Source organism: Sus scrofa, chromosome 13 (assembly GCF_054392235.1).
Source record: "Sus scrofa isolate SSC_HxYL_T2T_F1_AM1 chromosome 13, Sscrofa_HxYL_maternal_Yorkshire_Landrace_v2.0, whole genome shotgun sequence".
Classification (NCBI taxonomy): domain Eukaryota; kingdom Metazoa; phylum Chordata; class Mammalia; order Artiodactyla; family Suidae; genus Sus; species Sus scrofa.
In genome coordinates, this window is record NC_139395.1 from 188275637 (window position 1) to 188300084 (window position 24448).

General features: G+C 33.9%; 1 protein-coding gene across 15 annotated transcripts in view; it reads right to left on the minus strand.

Moving 5' to 3' along the window:
* Positions 1-24448, minus strand: part of LOC146397805 (uncharacterized) — a 1134194-nt gene that overhangs the window by 667725 nt on the left and 442021 nt on the right. For 3 of the 15 annotated variants that reach the window (XR_014823707.1, XR_014823712.1, XM_084989256.1), the window contains one exon: positions 6354-6442. The exons of the other annotated variants lie outside the window; for them this stretch is intronic. Coding sequence is in view for 1 of the 3 variants with exons in the window: in XM_084989256.1 (XP_084845382.1) it covers positions 6392-6442 (51 nt within the window). In the remaining 2 variants the exon portion in view is untranslated. The remainder of the gene's footprint in view (positions 1-6353; positions 6443-24448) is intronic. 15 annotated transcript variants of the gene reach the window in all.

Sequence of the window (24448 nt, forward strand, 5' to 3'; positions counted from 1 at the left end):
TCCATTATACTTAAACAGGTATAGACATAAAGTTTTAAACGGAGGAGTAAGGGGATTATGTGGCTAAATGGTGAAACCAGGATTGTCATCCCATGATTAAGAAATTTTCAGGAAAGAATTTCTCTAGCAATAACAATTTTATAAACACACGTTCCATTTAACTACATTTTTCTTTTCTTTTTCTTTATAAAGATTTTGAAAGGTTTAAGGGTTGAAGGCTTTCAAGTATTTCCTATTAATATGTACCAGTGGGAGACATTGTCTTATCAATAAACATGTTAATTGGGCTCAGCTGACAGTTGAGAGAAAAAGTTATGTAATAGGGGTCACAAACTCAAAAGTCTATAGGGGACATGCTGTTAATGTAAATTAGAGAAACAGCCTAAATTCAAGTGCAATGCAAAAGAAGCTAGAGGAGCCTCTGTGAACTGGGGACCATATAACCTTTCTAGAGGGGCAGCTTCTAGTCAGCCTTCCACAATAAGTCATGCAGAGTTATCAGACCCAAAGCTTCTAATTTCTTCTAAAAAAATCTATAAATCTAGTAAAAAGCTTCAATTATTGGTATTGGCTGCTATTTGTGTGTGTTTGTTTCTATAGTGCAAGCACCAGGCAAAACGTCTAAAGACTGTACAAACTTGGAGCCAAGAGTTTATGACCTCTTCTATAAAGCAATAAAATACAATTCTCATGAGTTGGGGAGACTGATAGAAGGGTTTGGGATAGTGTAGGCAAAGGGCAAGTAGTCTGAGAGAGAGAGAAAGACATTGCTAAGGAGAAAGGAGAACACCAGAAGTAAACATCACAGACTTAAAAACTGTGTTCAGTGCTGCACCTCCAAAGAAAAAAATGAAAACTGTATTACGGCCTTTATGGTGACCCAAGTTTTCTAAACCAAATTATCAATGGAACATGTTGCAATTCTGTCAGATAAGTGACAGTAAAATCTATTTAATCTCAGATGAAATCTAAACATGGTGTCTGGTAAAGTGTTTCATAGGCACTCTCTCTGTCCCTGAAAAGAACAGGACTGGGATACTGGATCCACTAAATGTGTATATATACATATACATACATATATATATACATATATATATGTAAATACTTAACTTTACATGTGTCTACATGCACACATGGGCGTTGTAAATTCTCAGTTCTTTTAGGAAAAAACAATTAAATTTCTGCTTATGCATATGAAAATAAAATACATATATTACAGTCTGATATCTTGATATGACTGCATATGCTATGAAGAAAGCAGATAATTTATGCTTTTAACTAGCCCATTTCGGCTGACAGAGTAAAAGCGAAATTCGTTTACTCTCTTCTCCCAAAATCATAGGGGCATTTGTTTGTCTGACAAAAGTACTTCTTTAGACTTTAGGCATTATTTGTTTCATAGGATTGCAAGTTGGAGGAAGTATCAATGTTAATTTAGATTTATAAAAAATACAAAAATGTATAAGGCCTCGGAAAAATGATTGAATTTGGATTAGGAAATTACATAGTTTTTTTTTTTTTTCACAATAAGTGATTACCTATTTCTTTATCAGTATAACAGAGTTTCTAGGAAAGTCAGAGAAAGATTATTCCAGGACTTTTAGGCTCAGTCCTTAAGAAGATAATGTTTGGAGAGTTCCATTTATGTCAAAGTTAAGTCTGTGTCTCAGCTCAATCAGACATGTTGGTTTCTATGGCACATTTATTTCCTCTGCTAGCTCTGATGATATTGAAACCCTGCCTATTTTATTACTTTCTTCTCTCACATTGAATCAGTTATGTATCTCATTGGTACGTAAGAAAGTCATCTATTTTTCGCATAATTCCTAGGTGATATTAATGTGATAAAAGATGTATTAAGTACAAGGAATAGTCTAATGTTGTTTAAGTAATTGTAGTAGTATGTTTTGTGATGTGGCAGGGAATATATTTTTTAAAACGGTGGCAGAAGTGACACATTAAGATTAAACTTTTTTAGAGAAAATATTTCTGAGAAAGTAAATTGCTTTGATCAGGTTATTAGCATTTCTAAGATCAGTACTTTATGAAATAGGATTCAAACAGCTGAAAAGGCACAGAGCAGAGAGAGGGGAAGGTTCTAAACAACTTGGAGAGTGATTGTAAGAACGGCTGTAGTTGTGGAGAAACTCTGCACTTGTCTATCTACCCAGTGGTTTTCTTATCCCCATGTTTGATATAGGATCCCAGTATGGAAACAGAAAAGCTCAGGGCCCCAACCCAACAGTCATATTGGGGATATTACAGATGATAACAAAGTTAGCAGGCAACATGATGAAACTTCTGGCTTTGACACTCTGTGTCTGCTTTCTCTTGACACTCTTGGAAGACAGCTTGATAAGAACTGCAGCTCCAAGCAATGATTGCTCTCAGCAACTTTGCATCCATTTTACATGGACAGAAGATCCAGGCTCTGGTCCCAGTTTCATTCGGTAAAACTGACTTTGGTCACTCTAATCTCAAGAGGAACATTTTAATTTCCAATTTTGCCACAGAAAATGACTTCCCAGCCATTCTTTTCTTCCTCAGAGCTTGCCATCCAGGCTCAGGCATTAGCCTTAACTTGTTGAGTTTCTATTTTATTTCTGATCCACTAGGATATTTAACTTATTTTGGAGATTGGTCTTGTTATATTTTTTTTCCTTTTTAAAAATAATTCATCTATTATTGATACATGCTGAAAGGAAGGAGAAATTTTAAAGCACATTTTTACAGCATCTGGGCTAAAAGGTTAAACTGCTTTTCTAATAACTGCAAAAATATTCCTTTCTTTTTTATCTTGGACGAATGCCTTTAAATTTGGAAGAACTATATCAGGTATATGTGCCTTTATTTTGCTAACTACCTGTGAGGTAGTTTCAGGACAAAATGATTTTTTTAAAACTGGGCTCAATCTATAAATAAAAGAAGCTGAATGTAGTGTATATAAATAATGCTAAAAATAATAAATTTCTCTATAAAGTATATTTCCACAATATTAATAGCATTAAGAGTCAGTGGTTAGCTAATTAAATATTTAAACATGTCTTGTGGCAAACACTGCAGGTTGCATCCTGCTTTTCTTTATCAAAAGAATCTTGGTATAGTTTCAGGTACTAATATGCTCAGATAGAAAACTGTGCCTACAGGCATCCTTGCAGGTAGTGATGGCCTCATCACATTATTCTAAACATCAAGATCTAACCATACATCTCCTAAGTGAGACTTCTGGGAAGGCTATTTTTTTCTCCTAATAAAAGAAAAAGTCATCAACCATCTTACCATTTACCCTTTTCCCTTTGTGTCTAATACAGAATCTCACGCCTGTAGTGTAGCTACCATCATATAACAATGGGGATAAAAGACATTGGCTAAGAATAGTAAAGAAGAAAGATAAAAGGAGGCTGGGACTTTAAGCAGCTATTCCAGTCCTGTAATGTCTACCTTCCAACTACTTGTAGCATGAGAAAGACAAACCTAATTACCCATTTGTGCCACTGTTTGCCTTTTTTTGTCAGGTTTTATTACAGACAGCTGAACTCCATCCGAATTCACCTACGCTTTTATTATGGTCCAGTATACATAGGACCAAACTTTCATTCAATTCCCTTTCTTTACATATAGCTTATGGATATCATTAACTTTTCTATGATAAGAACAGCAATTTTATGTATAATTACAGTCACCATTAAAATGGTCAGATGCGTTTAACTTCTGCATATGTTCTTATTCAGCGTATAGGTACAAGTAATAATAGGGCAAAGAATGATTTTTTTTAAATGTGTGTTCTCTGATAGCATGACACTAGAGAATGATGTTGTGTTAGATACAGAGCTGCACCTCTGGATCTCCTTTCTTTTTTTTTTTTTTTTTTTTTTTTTTTTTTTTTTTGCCATGCCCAGTGGTATGTGGAAGTTCCTGGGCCAGGGATCCAACCTGTGCCACAGCAGCTGCTGCCACAATGAGGCCAGATCCTTAACCTGCTTCCCCACAAGGGAACTCCTGGATCTCTTTTTAAAAAAGGACATGCAGCACAGCCAAGGGCAGCAGTAGGCACATAGTCTCCAGCTGTGAGATATCTCACTATCCAGAGCTGCCCACATCCTATGACTCAGACGAGTGACATAGGGTCCAGACATCTCAGTTTGATGCAGGACAATCCGACGGGCTCCTAGTCAGATGGATCTAGAATTTGCCAGGGTAGGGAGGGCAAGGGTACAGCGGAACTGTAGCTTAACTCCTTTCTCTGCCCGATAATCTTTCTTTCTTCTTCCTTCCATGGATATAAATTCCTAATAAGCATCTACACTGTAAATTCCATCTTGGCATCTGCTTCCAGAGAACCCAATTTGCAATGTTTACACCGGGAGTGGTCGAAGAAAACAGCTGATAAGATGAGGTTTTAGTTAGATGATTCACTACCTAGCTGGCAGGAAGGACCCTATGACTAGTGATAGATGAAACACAGGCTGCCACTGGCACAGTGTGGCAGTCCAATTGTTAAAACTTTCACCAGTGATGAATTGTGAAGCTATTCTTGTGGAATAGAGTGAACTACCTCACGTGATATTAGACATTAGAAATGTATTGAAGATATAGTGGCTATAAGGATAAGGGATTGAATGACTATAGTTAGGCGCTGCTGGTGCTCTATTAAAAGACAGTGACGAACAGAGGGTGGTGACAAGCAACTGAGAGCCAGGCATAAAAGCCAGAATCCTCTTTACACATAAGGAAGCTTCTCTAGTGAGAGGGCAAAGGACAGAGAATGCCACCCATAAAACTGGATAGAAAATAGTTTTTTGACTTGAGGGCACTCTCTGAAGAGAAAATAATTAACATTATGGCAAAACCCCAGGAAACAGTGTTAATTCATTACTAGGATGCATCCTAGATGAATGGAAAAAGTGATGCTTAAAAAAAAAAAAAAAAAAAAAAAAAAGAGTTCCCATTTTGGCACAGTGGAAATGAATCTGACCAGGAACCATGAGGTTGGAGGTTTGATCCCTGGCCTTACTCAATGGGTTAAGGATCCAGCATTGCCGTGAGTTGTGGTGTAGTTCGCAGACACGGCTCAGATCCCACATTGCTGTGGCTGTAGTATAGGCCAGCAGTTGTATCTCCGTTTTTACCCCTAACCTGGGAACCTCCATATGCTGTGAGTGCGGACCTTAAAAAGTAAAAAATAAAATAAAAATAAATAAAGTGATGCTAAATTTCATTGAGTGAATTGAAACACCAGAGTGGCCATGACAAACACTAAAGAATGCTGCAAAGTATATACCATGTGTGGACAGAGATATATTGAATAATTATAACCTCCAGGAAGATTCAGAGGGCACATTATTTACCCACATCATGAGTAATATCTGGTAGAGAGGCACGGACACCAATTAAAAGGATTGTGGTAGTTCTCCTTTGTATTCTAGGGCTGGTGGTATGTAGGGTTGCCAGTTTTCCTAGTTTTGGCACTAAAATCTCTATATCCTAGGAAACCCTTCAGTTCCAAAAACATCCAGAGAATTGTTCATCTGAGTTGATATTAGAGACTATTACTATTATAGAACATCACTTAAAGGAACTACAGAGGTATTTAATTTCCAAAAACCCACAGGAGGGATCATAATTATTGCAATAATCTGCAAGGTCAAAGTGGCAGCCAAAAGTTCTGACCTACAGAGAGTCATGGAGATGTTTTATAAAATATAGTGTCTGAGGAAAAATAAAGTACAGCTGACAAGGGTAGTACTGAGCAGGAAAAAAACCAAGGATGAATGACTGGTTGGCTATGGATAAATCCCCAATAAAAAGTCATGATTCTTTGTCTGGTTTCTACAACTGAGCCATCTGACTGCTGTGGAATCCATCAGCTGAAGATGTGGCTTGGTACTTAGGAGGAAAGAGCTTACAACAAGATGGCAAGTGTACAAGATAATGGATCTTCCAGTAATTCCCCCAAGAGATAAATGGCCATTTATACAGCTAAGCAAAGAAGAATACCCAGACCTTGTGAAGACTGATGGACACTAGATCTGAGAGGACATTGATAACCAAAGACCTAAAGCATTATTATGGCATCTTCTGAGTAGGAGTACATAAGGTTGGAATAATAAGGAAGTCCTGACAAAGTCTGACTGGCAGCATATACCTGCCAATTTTGCAAAGACAACTGGTGGTTATTTTCCTGATCCCTAAATATGTAATTGGCACATATATTGGGTTCTTGATGTAGGGCACAGGCTATCATAATGAATAAAGTCAAGCAGAAGTCTGAAATTGCACACGTCCAGCCAAGATAGTAAATTAAAACCAATATCTCATCCTGGGCAAAGGCTTTGGCAAAAAAATAGTGTTACCTTTAAAGAGCCAGAGGATTCAGGGGTGGTGTTATCTGTCAATTCTTCATTTGATTACCAGTGTGATCTCTGCAGAAACCAGATGGATCCTGGAGGATGATTATAAACTATTTCAAGCTCAACAAAGTTGATCTCTGACTGCAGCCAATACACTATATGTGGTATTTTTGCTAGAGCATATTAAGAATCTTCAAACACAGTGTTAGGCATTGATTTGGCAACTGAACTCTTTTCCATCATTATAAGAAAGGAGAATTAGATGCTGTAACACTCATGTGAAGCAGACAACAATACACATTTTCATTTTCTTCCCAAGGCCATGTTAATCTCCTGCCCTCTGTCATAATATAGTAGAAAGTGACTTAGACTCTCTGAATATCTTGCATAACATCAAATTGATCTTATTTTGATGACATTGCATTGATTGGGTAGGCTGAACAACAACTTGGTAAGACACATACACTCTGGATACCAGGAGGTTAATCTTGCGATTAGCCAAGGTCTGTCATATTCAGAGATTTGTAAGGATCTAGTCAGCATGGCAAGACATAGTCTCCAAAATGAAAAATAAATCACACACCTTGTACTTCCCATGACAAAGAAGGAAACACAATTCCTGGCAGAACTCTTCCAATATTATGAGATAGCAGATTTCATACCTGGGAACATGCTCTGGCAATTTACCAGGCAATCAAAAGACTTCCAGCTTTGGGTGGGTCCTTAAGCAAGAAACATTTCTGGGATAGCTCCAAGGCATGGTACAAGCATTCCTCACACTGAGGCTATATAGTCTGGCAGATTATATGAGGTTGGTGGTATCAATAGGGGTAAAGATTCCATGGGGAGTTTGTGACAAGAATATTAGAAGCATTATGACACAGGTCCTGAGTTTCTGAAGGAAGGCCACAAAGTCACCACCAGAGAATCATATGCCTTTTGATAAACAATAATTGGCATGCCTCTAGACCCTGATGCATATAGAAGACTTGACTATGGGACACTAAATGACCATATGGCTGGAGCTGCCATCATAAGCTGGATCTTCTCAGATCTAAAAAGTCATGTGGTCATGAAGACCCAATAATCTATTGTACGATAAACTGGTAAAGGCATAAACAAGCATAAACTGGACCCTAAGTCATAAGCACATTAGTGTCAACTACTTCTGCACCAGAAGTTGTCCCTTATTATCAAGAGGGAAGAATCCCATATGACCAGTTGAAAAAAAAAGCTTAGTTTACTAATGTGACTACTAACTGAAACAGACATAGGTTGCATAGGTGGAAATGTACAAGAGGGTAAAAAAAAGCAAATAATATTGTATCACCGTTCTACTGTCCAATAGAAAACATACATCATATAAAAGGCAAAATGATTTAGGCCATTAAGATAAGCTGCTCTGTCATCAGGCAACCCACTCCATTACAATGGATACAAGAATGAAGTGGCCATCATGACAGAGATGGAGGCTATCATGTCAGATAACATGAACACACATTTTTTAAAACTGAACCATTTAATGTTGATACCAACCTGCCAGCAATAATGAACACTGCTATGGCACAATTTCTTAAGAAGACCAACCGCTACATCATTTAAATTGCCTACATTTGGACTCTTCCATCCTGGAGTGACAGCAGTTTCTTCTCATAGAGATCGTCACATATTCCATCCACGTTTGACCTTATCTGACTGCAGAGTCCAGTCAGCACTACAATATGAGGGCCTAGCAAGTGTTTGTTCCTTCAACATGGAATCTCTCATGAGAAGACCATGTCAGACCAGACTCAGTTAATAGGTAGGTTATGGGATCAATTATTCTATTGCATACTCCATCACTCAGGAGCTTCCTCTATTAGAACATCATCATGTCTCAAACAAGACATAACTGAAGTGCCAGCTCAGGGACAATACTCTATGAGGATGTTTTGCCAATCTCTAGCATGCATCAGTATATTCACAAAATTAGAAGTCTTTGGGTTATATACTGTGTCCTCAAATGGAAGAATATATGGGTCTGTTAATAAGATGTGTAAAAAAGCATAGCACCACTTACAAATGTCCCCAACTCTCAGTTGGAGGCTTTGTGCTTCCCATTCCTACAACTTTGGGCTCTGGTCTTTGGTGATGCAGTGGTATAAAATCTCAGCCATTTCTAACTGATGGGAAGAGATTCTAATGGGCCAAACTCAGTTCAGAGTTTCCCAAGTAATCTAAAACTATGTAGGTATTACATCAAGACTTAACTTCTTCCCTTGCCTTTCCATTCACTGGTACTGTTTCTTAATATACATCTTGCATTTGAAATTATACCTCAGCACCTCCTGCAGAACTTAAACTGTCACAGAGTCTTCAGTAATATTTTTACTCATGAATAAGGGGATAATCACATTGCTAGGAGCTGTTAAAGGAATCTTGGTGATTCAAATTTTGCAAAATGCAGTGCATTACATGTAGGTGTATTATAGTTTCATATGCTGCATTTTTCTTAAAGATAATGACTTTTCCAGTGGTCACTATTGAATATAGAACTGGATATCACAGGAAAATGATGGAAAGATGAAAATGAAGGATAAATAAAAAGAAATAATAGGGAGTTCCCTTTGTGGTTCAGTGGTTAGTGAACCTGACTGGTGTCCATGAGGATGCAGGTTCAATCCCTTTCTCAGTGGGCTGAGGATCTGGCATTGCCGTGAGCTGTGGTGTAGGTCACAGATGTGGCTCGGATCCTGTGTTGCTGTGTTTCTGGAGTAGGCCAACAGCTACAGCTCCTATTGGACCCCTAGCCTGCGAACCTTCATATGCTGTCGGGTGCAGCCCTAATAAGACAAAAAGAAAAAGACCAACAACAACAAAAAAGAAATAATGGGGAAGGGCTGAAGCCTCTGGAAGGCTTATTAAAATTTTTGTTTTAGTAAAGCATTTGTGCATTTGTTCAGTTAGCATCTTTTTTTTTTTTTTTTTTTTTTTTTTTAGGGCCACATGTGTGGCATATGGAAGTTCCCAGGCTAGGGTCAAATCGGAGCTGAAGCTGCCAGCCTACATCACAGCCACAGCAATGCCAGATCTGAGCTGTATCTGCAACCTACACTACAGTTCGCAGCAATGCTGGATCCTTTAACCCACTGAACAAGGTCGGGGAATGAACATAATCCACATGGTTACTAGTCAGTTTCATTACCATTGAACCACAATGGGAACTCCCTCAATTAGCATCTTTAATCTACAAGTTAAAGATGTTTTTATACCTCTCACAGAGTCCTACAAAAATGTAAAGAAGAATTATCATTTTGATTATTTGAAATGGCACTAATTACTTTATTTATTTTTTAAGTCATTGAATTTTATTACATTTATCATTGTACAATGATCATTACAACCCAATTTTATAGCATTTCCAAGGCATCAATTACTTTAAAAGTAGCATTAGAGCTATAGTATTAATTCTCTTTACATTCCAATATTCTTTCTAGTAAGTTTTCTGTTGCCTCTCTTTGAAATCTTTGCTTTAAATTAATGACTATAATAATTTTCACTGTTTAACATCCAATATGCTAAATGTAGCATGAGGCCCATATGTTACAGATTCTCTCTCACTCTATATAACATGAACATCCAGTATAGAGCCACAGAGGTATGAAGCAAAATTCAAAGTACCTTCTTGCCCAGTAAAGTTAATCCTATAGAGTTCCTTTTTTCTTCATGACTCTACTATTTTTCCAAAAATGTTAAACAAAGCCATCATTGGAAATTTACCAGTTATTTTCTCTTTGCTACTCATCTATTCACGTCCTACTCTTCATGTAAAACTCCAAATATCATTTAATTTTCCTTTTTATTTTTTGTATTGTTTTTACTGTTTTAGGTGCAGCTAATATACAGTAAATTGAGAAAATTTTACATATGTTGCTTGACACAAACTTATTTTTGTATACACCCATGATGTGGAATAGCTGAGTATTCACCATGTCACCATAAATTTCCTCCTTTACTGTCAACTTGTTTTCCATGTATTTTTTAAAATGGATTTTTCTCTTTATGTATTATTCTCAACATTTCATACACTTTTGTTTTATTTTCAATGATTTTATTTTCAGTTCTAGTATTCCAATTGACTGTTTTCCAAATTGTTTGCATTTGATTTTTTTCCGCAGTCATTATTACAATGTTAACTATATTACTTATTCAATTTGTTTGTTTACTTGTGTTTTTGCATCTCTGAAGCCAGTAGAATATTAGCTCTAAGAAAGCATAGTTTTTAACTATCTTATTCACTGATTCAGTTCCTGACTAGAGCAACTCTATTTCTAGAGTCAGTACAATTTTTTTTAACAAATACATAGTTCAATTAATAATATTTCCTTGGACATATTCACATCTCCACATCATTCTAGATGAAAGATATTTTACCTCATCTTAACTTTTGGTACCTTCTCTTGACTTGTACCTCCTCCTTTTCTTTCTTCCACACCTAAATCCATTCCATAGTGCTGCTGGAGTCACCTTTTAATCACTCAGGTTAGGTCCCTCTCTGTTTGAAATCTTTTAAAGCCTTTCCATTTGTCTTAGAATAACATATCCTAAAAAGCCTCACATATTTGTGTTTCTGCATAACCTTTTGCCACAGCACTAGTGACTTTTCCACTAAAGCACCAGTTCCCACCTTTTCAAGCAGCCTCATTACTCCCTAAGCTGGTTATTTTCCATTAATATTTTGTTACAATTCTCATTAAGATAAATTTTCTTATAAATCCTGAAAAAATAAAGTTATTGAAATTTTTAAGCCAATATTTCTTAAACTTATCAATCATAGTACATTTTATCATGGACCATCTGCTAACATCATACTAAAATTTTGGAAAAGATATTCTATTTCCATACACCAACCCATACAATTTTCTATACTCAGGGTGGAGAGAGGTGGATGTGATCGCATAAAGTAACTCAGATATAACAACAGGATATATCAGAATATAGTTGATATTCTGACTAGCCATCAATCATAATAATATCTATTTAATAAAACGAAAATAATTGTCCTTGAAAGCCTTTTGTATTAAAGTGATTATATCATCATATGATTTTGGTGAAACTTAACACATCCAAAACACATAAATTTATTTATTTTTTCTCATTTTGGTTACAAGCCCTCTTAAAGCCCCATTTTGACCTTTCTCTATCTTCCTTATTTAGAGCTGATGTCTTCTTTTCAGAGCTTGAGGCCCGGGAGAATGTAGTGTGTATTTGGTTTCCTCAGAGTAGCTGAAGTCAAGTAGAGTACTATTGATATTATTGATAAAGTTAAAAAACAAAGCATGGTGCTGACATTTGTTGAACACCTTTGCCAATAGACATGTTTAAAGATTTTCTATTCTTAGCATAAGTAAATCTTGATATTGTTTTTGCTACTCAAGGGACTTATAATATTTTGCCCTTCAATAACCTACAAGAAGAATGAGTTTTGCAAAACTTTTCTGAAGTAGATGATGATTGTATATGTTGAGTACCACTGTTTTACTGACTATATTTATAATTTTATCTTATTTTTAAGAATATCCTAAGTAGGAGTTCTCATCATGGCTCAGTAGTTAACAATCTCAATTAGCATCCATGAGGATGTGGGGTCAATCCCTGGCCTTGCTCAATGGGTTAAGGATCTGATGTTACCATGAGCTGTGGTGTAGGTCACAGATGCAGATGCGGCTTGGATCCCATGTTGCTGTGACTGTGGCATAGGCCCACCGCTACAACTCTGATTCGACCCCTAGTTTGGGAACCTCCATATGCCATGAGCAAGACGCCCCCCTCAAAAAAAAGAATACCCAAAGACAGTGATGCTCATAGTATAAAAGTTATGGGGTGTGGATCTTTTGTGCTTTGAAGTCCAACATTAATTATGAAATGTTTATGATCTCTCCTTTCCTCTGCTTCTTCACACCTGCCACCACTTTCTTTCATGCTTCCTACATTTTGTCTCATTATCTGTTCATCCATAATGAATTTTTCTCCATATTTCTTCATATCATGCTAGAAGCACTTTATAATATAAAGGAAGTAGTACTGCTCCCACAGCAGCCCTGCATTCATGTATATTCATGTATTGATCCTACTTTTTTTTTCCTTATACCTAACCTCTTACCTAAAGACTCACTGATTTGGAAGAAATCGAAATGCTCACTGTCACAGAGAATTTGGATTGACAGGTTACTAGATGGATGAGTCCAGACTGACTGAAATGGGTCTTAAGGTCTGTAAAGCAAAGGCAACACTTATTATTTGTTATTTTTAGGTAAATTACTGCAAGTCAAATGTACACATATATTAATATTTTTATTTCATAAATCAATTTCCTTTAAGGGTACTCATTTTTTTTTTGGCAATGACTATGAGATAGTTCATTTTTTAAGGATTTTTTTTCCTTTCTTTCTTTCATCTTGTCTAAATCTCATTATCTTTTTTACAAGCTATGTAATCAAATTCAAGAACGAATATTGCAGTTATGATTAGAAGATCCCTTGCTGAATTTTCACCACTTTGAAGAGCTCTTCTGCTCTTCTGTCCTTCCTCTTCCTGGACCATCACCACATCATCAAAAGGAAACAGTCAGAGTTATAGGGACAGATTCTAGACATATACAGCAGTGATAGGAGAGCCACACCCAGTCTTGTGGTACCTACCTAGATTTCTCTGCTTGTGTTCCCACAAATCTCAGCTAAGACCAGGTGGTATCCAGGAGCTTAGGCTCTGCTTTCCCATTCTCACTCATTGTAAAGGACATCCAGTGATTCCTCTGTAACATTACTACATGTGAGAGAGGCTTAGGAGACTTTGCCAGGCAGTCTCTTTGTTGAAAGACTAGTATCTTAGTGAATCCAAATAACTTGTATATATACTCAAGCTAAGGAAAAACCACATGTTCATCACATTTTCCCCTTTCCAAAGAAGAAATTCTGGACCTAAATGCAGATTTTTCCAGTCAGCAAACACCAAGTGGGAAGTGGCTCATCTTACAGTATTACCCTCTTATTTTCCAGAAATTATCTTTGGGTATATTCCCATTTTTGTACACTGATCTAATATTAATATTCCTAAACAGTCTCTTTTCTACCTTCTTTTGCAACTCTTCTCTAGCTCTCTTTCAATATGAAGACATTCATTTAATTCTTTCCACAGAAAAGCAAAATAATTGGCTCTGCTGCTTTCCATCTAGGAAGAGATTAGGAGACCATGACTGACACTTGTACAAAAGCTCCCCTTGACCTCACTTGTTCTCATATGGTGTCCTGATATAGTATTCTGACACAGAACATTCTCAGATGTTCCTATATAGGAAGTGGATGATAGAAGTGGGGGAAATAAAGCAAAAGCAATTTTCATGTCGCACATTACAGCTACATGTACATACTTCCTCTATTGTCTCTCTTATACTTTCTGGATACATTTTATAGTTTTTAACCTTCTGATACCCTTTTATTTTAACTGAAAGAGCAACATATTCTAGGAATCCTGAGTTTCAAGGTGAAATAATTTCTATTTCCTTCAATAATCACTGTTTTATATAGATATATCTTTCTTTTCAGTCCTTATGAACTAGAAACCAAAATAAAAATTTTAATCAAGTGCAAATTGCACTCAAAATACTGAGTGTATAGTAATATATCCTATTGCACCAAAACAAGAGTGGGTAGATGTTCACATGTGGAAATCCCCTTGTTTCTCCTGGAGAGTTTTAATTGGAAAAACTATATGCTAATATTACCATTTTAATATATCAATTATTAGTTCTTCGGGGTGTATTTTCTCCTCTTTTTATGCACAAATACTGGGGCTTTTTAAAAAAATATGGTTTGCCTAACACCTATTTGAAAGAAAGTATTAATTGAGCAAAGATGGACATAACCTATGTTAAAGACCAGTAACATTGCTATTTATTTCATAGGTGTTTGACTCTAATAGACTCTTCATTAGAGTCTGGTCCTTTAGTCAGAGAGCTCTAGGGAGACACTATTTAAAATAAGTGATTCTTTCTATACTAAGCACCTTGAAGAAAAAGTGAACTTTTTACACCCAAACCTCTAAATCTGGACTTCATTGAAAAATATACAATTGAAGATTGAACACTAAGAGTAACATCAATAATTTCACCCTGAGTATAAATGTAGATGACACAAATTATATTCTACTGCTAATAATACACATGTTTTAAATTTTGTATTATTAATAGTGCCGTCTTTTTAATAAATTAACTTCTAGTATGTGTGTTTGTGTGTTTGTTGTATGTGTGTGTGCTTCCAGCTTTCTATTATCTTCTACGTTCTCTTTGTCTATACTTGTACTTAAAACCATGTAATACAAATCCTCAAATCCTGTGTTTCTTCAAATTTGCCTTAACTATACTTTGTCATTTTCATTTCTGAATACATTTTATTAGAATAGAAATTAGAAATAATTTCTTAAGGATTTTCATATACGCTTTCATCATTATCATCAGAAACTGAAAATAGCCTAGGTATCCATCAATAGAAGAGTGAATGAAGAAACTTCAGTATATTCATGAAATTAAAGACTATTCATTAACAAAAAGAATAAGCTATGTATGCACTGCAATGTTCATGAATTTTGAAATCATTGTACTCGTGAAGGTAGCTTTACATTAAAAAGTACATGCTCTATGATTTCATTGATGTGAATATCTAGAACAGGAAAATTAAATTATTGTAGAAAAATAAGAGTGGTTATCTATGAGTCTTTTTCTGTTTTGTTATGTTTATTCATTTGTTTTGGTTTTTTGATTCCACATATAAGTGAAATCATATAGCATTTGTATTTTTTGGTCTGATGTATTTCACTTAGCATAATACACTCTATCTCTATATATGTTGTCACAAATGGCATTTCATTGGAATGAGTGAAATATGTAAAGAGGATTAAGAGGTACAAACTTCCAGCTATAAAATAAGTAAATGGGATTGTAAGGCACAGCATTGAGAATAAAGTCAATAATATTGTACTAATGTTAGAGTGTGAAAGAAGATAACTAGACACATCACAAACATTTTGTATAAAATTATTGAATCAATGTGTTGTATACTTGAAAACAATACAATATTGTAAGTAAATTATATTTCAATTTTATAAATACTTTTTAAAAAAGAGTGGTTATCTTGGCAGGGGAGACTGGTTGACTAGAAGGGGCTATTAGATATGTTCTATACTTTAGTAAGGTTAAGATTACACAGGTGTATGTATTTGTCAAAACTCACTGAATATTCACTTAGAATTTCCAGAATTCATTACATGCAAGTTTTGCCTCAATAGAAAAATATACATAAAAATTGGACTCTGGTTAATACCATTCATGCTAAGCAGGGGAAACTAAACTGCTGTCTAGAATTTGTTTTCAATGCAACAAAAATAATATGGATTGATGGCTAGATAGAGGAATTTTTAGATAGTTATGTGATAGGACAAGTACAGCAAAATATTAATAATAGAATCTAGGTGGTGGGTATGGGAATTTTCATTGTAAAATTATTTTTACTTTTTTCTGCATTTTCTATTTTTTTGTTTTATTGAAGTATAGTTGATTTACTATGTTGTAATTATTACTGCTGTACCACAAAGTGATTCCGTTATGCATACATATACATCCATTCTTTTTCAGATTCTTGTCCCATATAGATTGTCACACAATATTAGGTAGTGTTCTCTGTGCTATAAAACACGTCCCCATTGGCCCATTATTCCCTAAATGATAGAGTGCATATGCCAGTACCACTCCCTAGTCCACCCCTTCTCCAGACCTTCCCTCCTTTGATAAACATAAGTTTGGTTTCAAAGTCTGTGAGTCTGTTCTCTTGTGCAAATAAGTTAATTTGTATCCTTTTGTTTTTAGATTCCTTACATAAATGATATCATATAATGTTTGTCTTTCTCTGTCTGACTTACTTAACTTAGTAGGATAATCTTTATTACTTGGCCATAAAAAAAGAATGAAATAATGCCATTTGCAGCAACATGGATGAGCTTAGAAATTATATTTTAATTTTCCACATGTTTAAAAATATTCATAATTCATTGAATATATAAATTGATAAAAACGTTTAGATTTTCTATATGCCATTATGTTAATTTTGAAAAGTTGTAGCTGTGAATTTCTCTAGGAATTTTTCTTTTAAATTGTCAAAAATATTGTCATTAGTTTCATCCAAGTATTTTTTACAATATTGTTAACATATTCAAGATATAAAGTCCCTTTTAATCCCTGAAATTGACTGTATTGTCCTATAAATTTTCACCAATCGATTTAGCCTCCTTTTTTTTTTTTTGGCCTTTTTAGGGCTGCACCCATGACATATGGAGTTTCCCAGGCTAGGGGTAAAATCAGAGCTGTAGCCACTGACCTATGCCACAGTTACAGCAATGCCAGATCTGAACCGTGTCTGCAACCTACACCACAGCTCATGGCAACACTGGATCCTTAACCCACTAAGCGAGGCCAGGAATCAAACATGTGTCTTCATGGATACTAGTCAGATTTGTTTCCATCGATCCAACATGGGTACTTCCAACTTCGCCTTCTTAACAAGCCATAAGTAGCTTTATTATTTTTTATTAGATTACATTAATTTGAATACTATTTTCATACATATGTATTTATTTACATATATGAATAACTCATTGATTTTATGTTTTTAATTTTTTCTAATATACGCTTCTTAGGCTATAAGTATCCCTCTATGCTCTGTTTACCTTCATATCACAACTGTTTACATGTTATATTTTCAGTAACTATCAGTTTAAAATAATTTCAAATTTTAACTGTGCTCTTTTCTTTCGCCATGAGTCATTGAGAATATATTGATATTGAAACATATAGTGCATTTCTAACTATTCTTTGCTCATTTAAATTTAGTTTATTTCTGTATTTCATTTACTGTTAACCATACTAATGTCTTAACATTAATTAATGTATTAATTTATAGAGTTTCTATTTTATACTTTTTCAAAATTGCTGTTACATTTTTATGGATTCCAATTTCCTATTGAAATATTTTATTTTTTTACATCACTGAATAAATATAGTTATTTTTATGTCAAATATCTTAATTCCAATACATGCATCCGTTGATTGTGGAAATAAGTAAAGTCTGGTATGATGTACTTCTCTAGAGATGATTCCCATGTGCTTCTGACAGATGCTCAAAGACAGTAAAAGGCAATCTCCTGTCAAGCGCTAAAATGTTTCAGGTCACCCCGAGGACTTGTGGAGACCCCTTCAATTAATTTGAGGTTTTGTTTTTCATCCCCCTTATTTCTGGGATGTAGGTTTTAAGGATTCCATTCCAAAGTGAAGAGTTCACTATGGCATATTCTGGATTTTAATTTATGTCCCACTAGACCCTCAATGCTGTCAAAAGCATTGTACAATTTTAATCCATGCCTTTGAGACCAGCAATTTTCCAAAGGCAAAAATGGCCCCAATCCAAATTAAAAATAACTTTGAATTTCTGTACAGTTCTCAATTTGGACCAGTATTTACTTGCTATCTGGTTAGTTTGCCAGTTCTTACAGGGAGGCATTTCTAATATTTCACACATTTTTTTCCTAAATGTCTTCTAAAATGGGTTTGATCTGTGTCACCTAGTCTTTTATTTACTACAGTGTCTTAAAGTTTAAAAATATATTGAATGTCACTGGTCTTTTTCAACACTTTGATTACACAATTAAAGAATCTAAAGCACAGATTTTATAAATACCTTAATTCACACAGTGAATTTGTGACAATTTCCAGGAAATGCTGTTTACATGGAAAAAATCAGTTTTGTTACTGCTTCTCCTTTTGGAAATCACCTTGTAATCTCTTGATCTTTCTATTAAGGTTATTTTACAAAAAAGAAAAAAAAAAGGAAGAATGTGAAACTAATGTCATGATTCACCTTCATTCTTCAGAAGCCAGGAGAAAAATTATTGTTCAGTTACACACTTTTGATCTTTTGACATAGAAAGAACATATATTTTATATAAGGAGTAATAGTAAATGCATGTGTTTGCACCGCTATATATATTTATATATTTATAGGTATAAAAGGTATTTATGTTGTGTGCATACACAGATATATAAACGATATATGTATGTATGTGTCTGCATATGTGTGTATCTGCATATTACTTGATTAGAGTAAATTCATAAGGATTAAAAATGTGGATAAATCAACACAAATTTATGCTATTATACTTACCAAGAAATTCATTTTCTACCTTTATTTTAAAAAATATTGTAATGTCCTAAATGTAAAACTACATTTGAACTTTGAACAATGCAGGGATCAGGGCACTGACTCACTGTGCTGTCAAAATCTACATATAACTCAGAGTCAGCCATCTGGTTGAATTGTGGATTCAACCAGCCACAGATTGTGTAGTTCTGCAGTATTTACTACTGAAAAATATGTGCATATAAGTGGACCCATGCAGTTCAAATCTGTGTTGTTCAAGGGTAACTGTATAATAAAAAAAAATAAATTTGCCTCAATATATTTGAATAAATAATCTCATAATATAAATTACATGTAATAAAATTTAAAAAATAGAGTTACTCAGAACATTATGCCATTTCTAAAAGGAAAATTGCAAATGAAATTATGGTTTTATTGACAAAAATACACTCTATTTTAACTAAAATAAAAATATATTTTAAATTTTTTAAATTTTGGCTTATACAAATTCTTTAACATAGGAAAATAATATTAAGTAATGGAATACAAAAATGTTATATTTTTCTGATTTAGAAAAATTTATCCAATATATATTAAAGAAAAAAAAAAACAGGGAGTTCCCATCGTGGCTCAGTGGTAACGAACCCAACTGATATCCAGGAGAAAACAGGTTCCATCACTGGCCTTGCTCAGTGGATTAAGGACCCGTCATTTCTGTGAGTTTGATGCAGGTTGCACACGCAGCTCAGATTTTACATTGCTGCGTCTGTAGGCTGGCAGCCATATATCTGATTAGACACCTAGCCTGGGAACTTCCATATGCTGTAGGTGTGGCCCTAAAAAGCAAAAAAAAAAAAAAAAAAAAAAAACCGCTAAACATGTAGAGAAACTCATCAAAACTCATCAAGCTAATTATACAATAGTTTTCAGGGCAGTAGTCCCTAATCATAGTGAATCACTATGAGACTTGAGAATGTTAAAACACTAATAGACAATTATCAAATGATGTATGAAGATTTGAATTGTTATTTAAAATACCCTAAGGTATTTTATGTAATTTATATAATTTACAGAATGATAAATGGGGATTACACACGGTACTTAATCTCTAGCTCATTCCAAGCTCTAAGACAATCAAAATTCTTTAAAAATTAAGGTTAATATTTCATAAGTTAATAGACCAAATATCATTATACTTGGAATGACCATAATTTACCTATCTCCAGGACCCTTAGTTGCGATCATGTTCCAATTTTTTTATTATAGGTTACTCCATATACAAGTCTACATTAAAAGTAATTTGCATTTAAATATTTTAAATACTTTTTTTTCTTTTTAAGGTCGTACCTGTGGGCATATGGAAGTTCCTGATCAAAGGGTTGAAACAGAGCTGCATCTGCTGGCCTATGCCACAGCCTCAGCAATACTGGATTCAAGCTACATCTGTGACCCACACTGCAGCTTATGGCAATACAGAATCCTCAACCCACTGAGTGAGGCCCTATAGCCTCATAATACTAGTCGAGTTCTTAACCCACTGAGCCACAGCAGGAACACCAGTACATATTTTTCTTTAGTTTTTGAAGATTTTTTAAAAGCTTTAGATGCATATTAATTTCTATGTGGCCACCAATAGAAAATAACTATGAAATGACAATATTTAAATATTTGTTTTACCATGTTCATAAATGTCACTGACATTCATGTGTTGGGTCATACATGCTTGGTTTCTGCTTATTTTCTCCCTGATAAGAATGAATGGAGAATACATTTTACCCAATTCATTCTAATTAGAGCAGAACACATTATCAAAGTGTTATATTATTAATTATTTTAATACATAGGGTAGAAAGTTATGGGATTAAAAACTGACTATTTCTGTTATTCAAGTATAACATGGAGATTGTGGAAATAAGAATGAGATATTTGAGTGACTGGAAGATTAAACTTGTATTTTCTTGTGATAGGTACCAAGTAAAGCCAACTTTTCTATGCTACATAATATCTAAAATAAGACACAGACCATATTTTCCATTAAAAAGTATAATAAAAATTTTATTTAATTGACAGGAAAAAGGAAGAAAAGATGAAGATCTACTATAAAATAGTTAATAAAGTTACTATTGATGACCTTAAAGTATTGAAAAGTTTTAGAGTAATTTATGAAATACTAAAACATATATATGAATTATGTATTTGTTTAGTGTTAGAATATTTTTTATAATTTTTATTGGTTAGAAATTGATAGTTCATGTATAGATTATGATTATGATAAAGCTATTAACAGGAATACTTAATTCCTTAGAGAACTTTATTGCCTCATCATGTCAGATAACAGAAAACAATGCAATTATTTTTAGAGTGTCTAGAAAATTTATTATTGACATGGATTTTTTTTATTTAAAAGAAGAAAATTTTGGCATTTAAAAGAGGAAAATAATAATTCTTGTGAGGGAAAATTGTGATTCCAATAAGTGACAAGACTATAAGTGATCAGAAGTAACTGAATCCAAAGTCTAGTTGCTGGAGAAATCAACTTTTATCTCAACGGTGACTATAAATACAGAGTAAGGCTAAAGATATATTTTTATAACCACGCCATCAAAACCAAAAATATTTTTCAAGTACTAATCAATCTTTAAGAAGCTGGAAATACTACCCTGATAAGCATTCTTTCAAAGAACAGGAGGTCCTATTAATAGCACAAATCATCAACTAGCTCTCCTTTTCAAGTAGTGATAGACAAACCTCACTCCAGTACATTAGCCGTAGAGAAAGTGAATGGCAAGGATGGTAAATCATATAATATTTCAACAGAAATAAGTTCTTCTGTTTTTAAGTCAATTTATTTTTTTCTGGCCAAGTCTATGAAATAAATTTAATTTATTATGAATTAAAAATAATTAGATATATACAGGTGATTGATTACATTTTAGAGCATGACAACTCACCAACAAAGTTTGTGCAGCTTTAGCTTGAAATAGGATACATTTGCAATATAAAAGTAAACATAGAAAGAAGTTTTCCAAATAGAAGCTGTATCCAAATGGGAAAGTAGGTTTAGATTTCCAAAAACAACCTCATGTCAGTACCTTCTTACATATAAACAATATTGATATGTTAGAAAATTTAAAATAGCACTCAAAAATTAATTTCTGAATCTTGAATAAGAAGATTGTTCTGAGTGTTCAGGAATAATTTAGCCTAATTTTGACATACTATTTATGTGTATATTTTATATACTATTTACACAGGTAGCTATAGAAAAGAATGTGGAATATAGATTATGCATGTGTAGACAGAATTACAATGAAAGGAAAGGACTTTTCAATTTGTTAAAGTTTCAAGCATAATGCAAATATTCCGATTCATACTGACCAATCCTATGTGGAGAATTTGATAATATTTTTAAAACTTTGAGAGGAATACTTCCAGTGTAGAGTATCACTTTTTGTTTGAAGGTTTTCTATCCAGTATTGAGATTAAGTTCAAACACCTGATGCCTAGTGGATGGTGGGCAACAGCAATTTAAATCATAATGCTGTGAATGTGGGACAGGCTGGCTCTGACAAGTAGGAAACAAAAGACAACATCTGCTACTCCTATTTTCCAATTCTATTTACTCTTTTGTTAATATACTCCTTTACAATATTCATCTTCTCCTAGAAATAACTTCCACACTGAATAATTTGCATATTTTCATACACAATCAACATTTCTTTACTTTCTTTATTCTGAGCTGCCCTCAATATCTATTGGCACCAATTCAATTGTGTTGGTGTGTGCTTAACTGGTTTACTAGATTAATTTCATCTTCAAACATGCAGTTGGGATGATCTGCTCAACACACTCCAGAGAAGTTTCATACTGAATGGATATTCTTCATCCTTTCTTCCTTTGTTTTCTCTTAGCCATCAATATCCACCTTATATGCTATTAAAGCCTGTTCATGTGATATTCAACTTGTGTGCTGAATGGTCCTGTCATCTTTATTCATCTGCTGCTCCCCTGTTCACATGCTGATTCTCTCACAATGAACTGTGTTAATTACCTTGTAAGTCAGTTTCTTCCTTTCTCAAGTCTATCAAGTACAGGGGATGTAAATTAATCTTCTTAAAATATGGTTTTGATTATGTCACTGCAACCTCATTGATTTTTTTTTCTTTGTCTACCAAAGAAAGTAGAGATTTCTTTGCCTGGTCTTTTAATGTCTTTCACACTGACAAAATGGTGTTTTGCATTTTATTCATGCAACCAAAATTTGTTATGGGACAGATACAATGATGGCTTCTGGTTGTCCAAGAAGAAAAAGCAACACTGTCGTTCTTACAATTTTTAACATGTATTGACAGAAGCAGACTTATGTAGCACTAATTTTTTGATAATAAGCACTAGGCCACTATTACAAAGACAGAAAAATTAATTCTGTTTCAAACGACAACAACAAAAAGGAAATATTTTAATTAGGATATATGCTTAGTCCTCTATAAATTATTTAAATAGGGCATTTCTTTTCCATACATCATTCTACTCTTTTAATAGTACAATGCTAGCAATATCTCCCTCAAACTGGGATACTCTTTTCCTAGCCTATCTCCATAAAAAGTATTTCTCCTCTACTATTTTGTAAACTTTGCAAAGGCAGTTAACATGCTTTGTATTCTCCAACTTAAAGCCCCTGGAGTTCTTAGTACAATGCCTTGTATTTAATGAATACTCAGTGTTGAATAAATTCAAAACACGTGTAAAATAAGGTTTCCTTATGGTCTTAATTTCCATATCATTGATTACCAAAGAGAGTGAAATTTGTATGTATTTTACTCTCCTTTATTACTTCCTTTTCTTTAAAAAAATAACTTTATATGTTTCATCTCCTCTTCCTATATTTTTTCTCATTGACGTGTAGAACTGATTTAGAGATCCAACATGATATTTTTGTTGGCTACATATCTAATATAAACCATTTCCCCAGCTGCACATATTTTAGAGTAGTGTTATATGAACAGAAGTTTTGTTTATCAAAACTTTTCATTCATTCTAGAATGACTTTAATTCATTTTAGATTTTAAATTTTAGACTTTAATTCATTTCAAATTTTTAAATATTTGCTCTCCCTCATTTTCTTCACCATTTAATTATGGAATTTTTTATTAATATACATTGTGCTTCATTTTATTCTCCATGGTTCTGAACATGCATTTCATATTTTTCATCTTCATGTTTGTATCTGTTAAATATGGAATAATTTTAAGGTATATCTTCAGGTTTACCAATTCCTTTTTCATCTTTGATTTCTCTACTATTTAAACTACTGTTCTCTCTGTCATTTCAATCACTAGCTTATATCCTGATCTGGGATAGATGGAATAAATATACTCTGCCTTGTATTCTCCTACCAAATACAGCTTTTAAATATTACCATGAAGTTAGTTTATAACTCTAAAAATAATTAATATCAAATGAATCACCAGAATTCAAAGTAGTATTGAATTTGTATAAAATCACCATGAGGGGGAAAAAAGAACAGGGAAAAATTGGCAATAATTAAATAAGTAATAATTAAATAATGAAACTTTCTGATTGAAAGTTTCATAAATTTATGACAGAGAAAATTACAAAATGATATAACCCTAGGTATAATCTTGAAAATATAAATAAGCATTCTGATCAGTTGCCAGATAGAAAAAAAAAAAAAAAGACATCATTAAAAGACTAGGAATCAACAACTTTAAAGAGACACAGCACAAAGAATAGCACTTCTTTCTTGGGAAAGAATGTTAGTTCCCAATAATTCTATACCAAGTTAGGGTATCATTCAACTATTATCATGAAATATAAATGTTTTCAGATACATAAGGAAGGAGAGAAGAAGATATC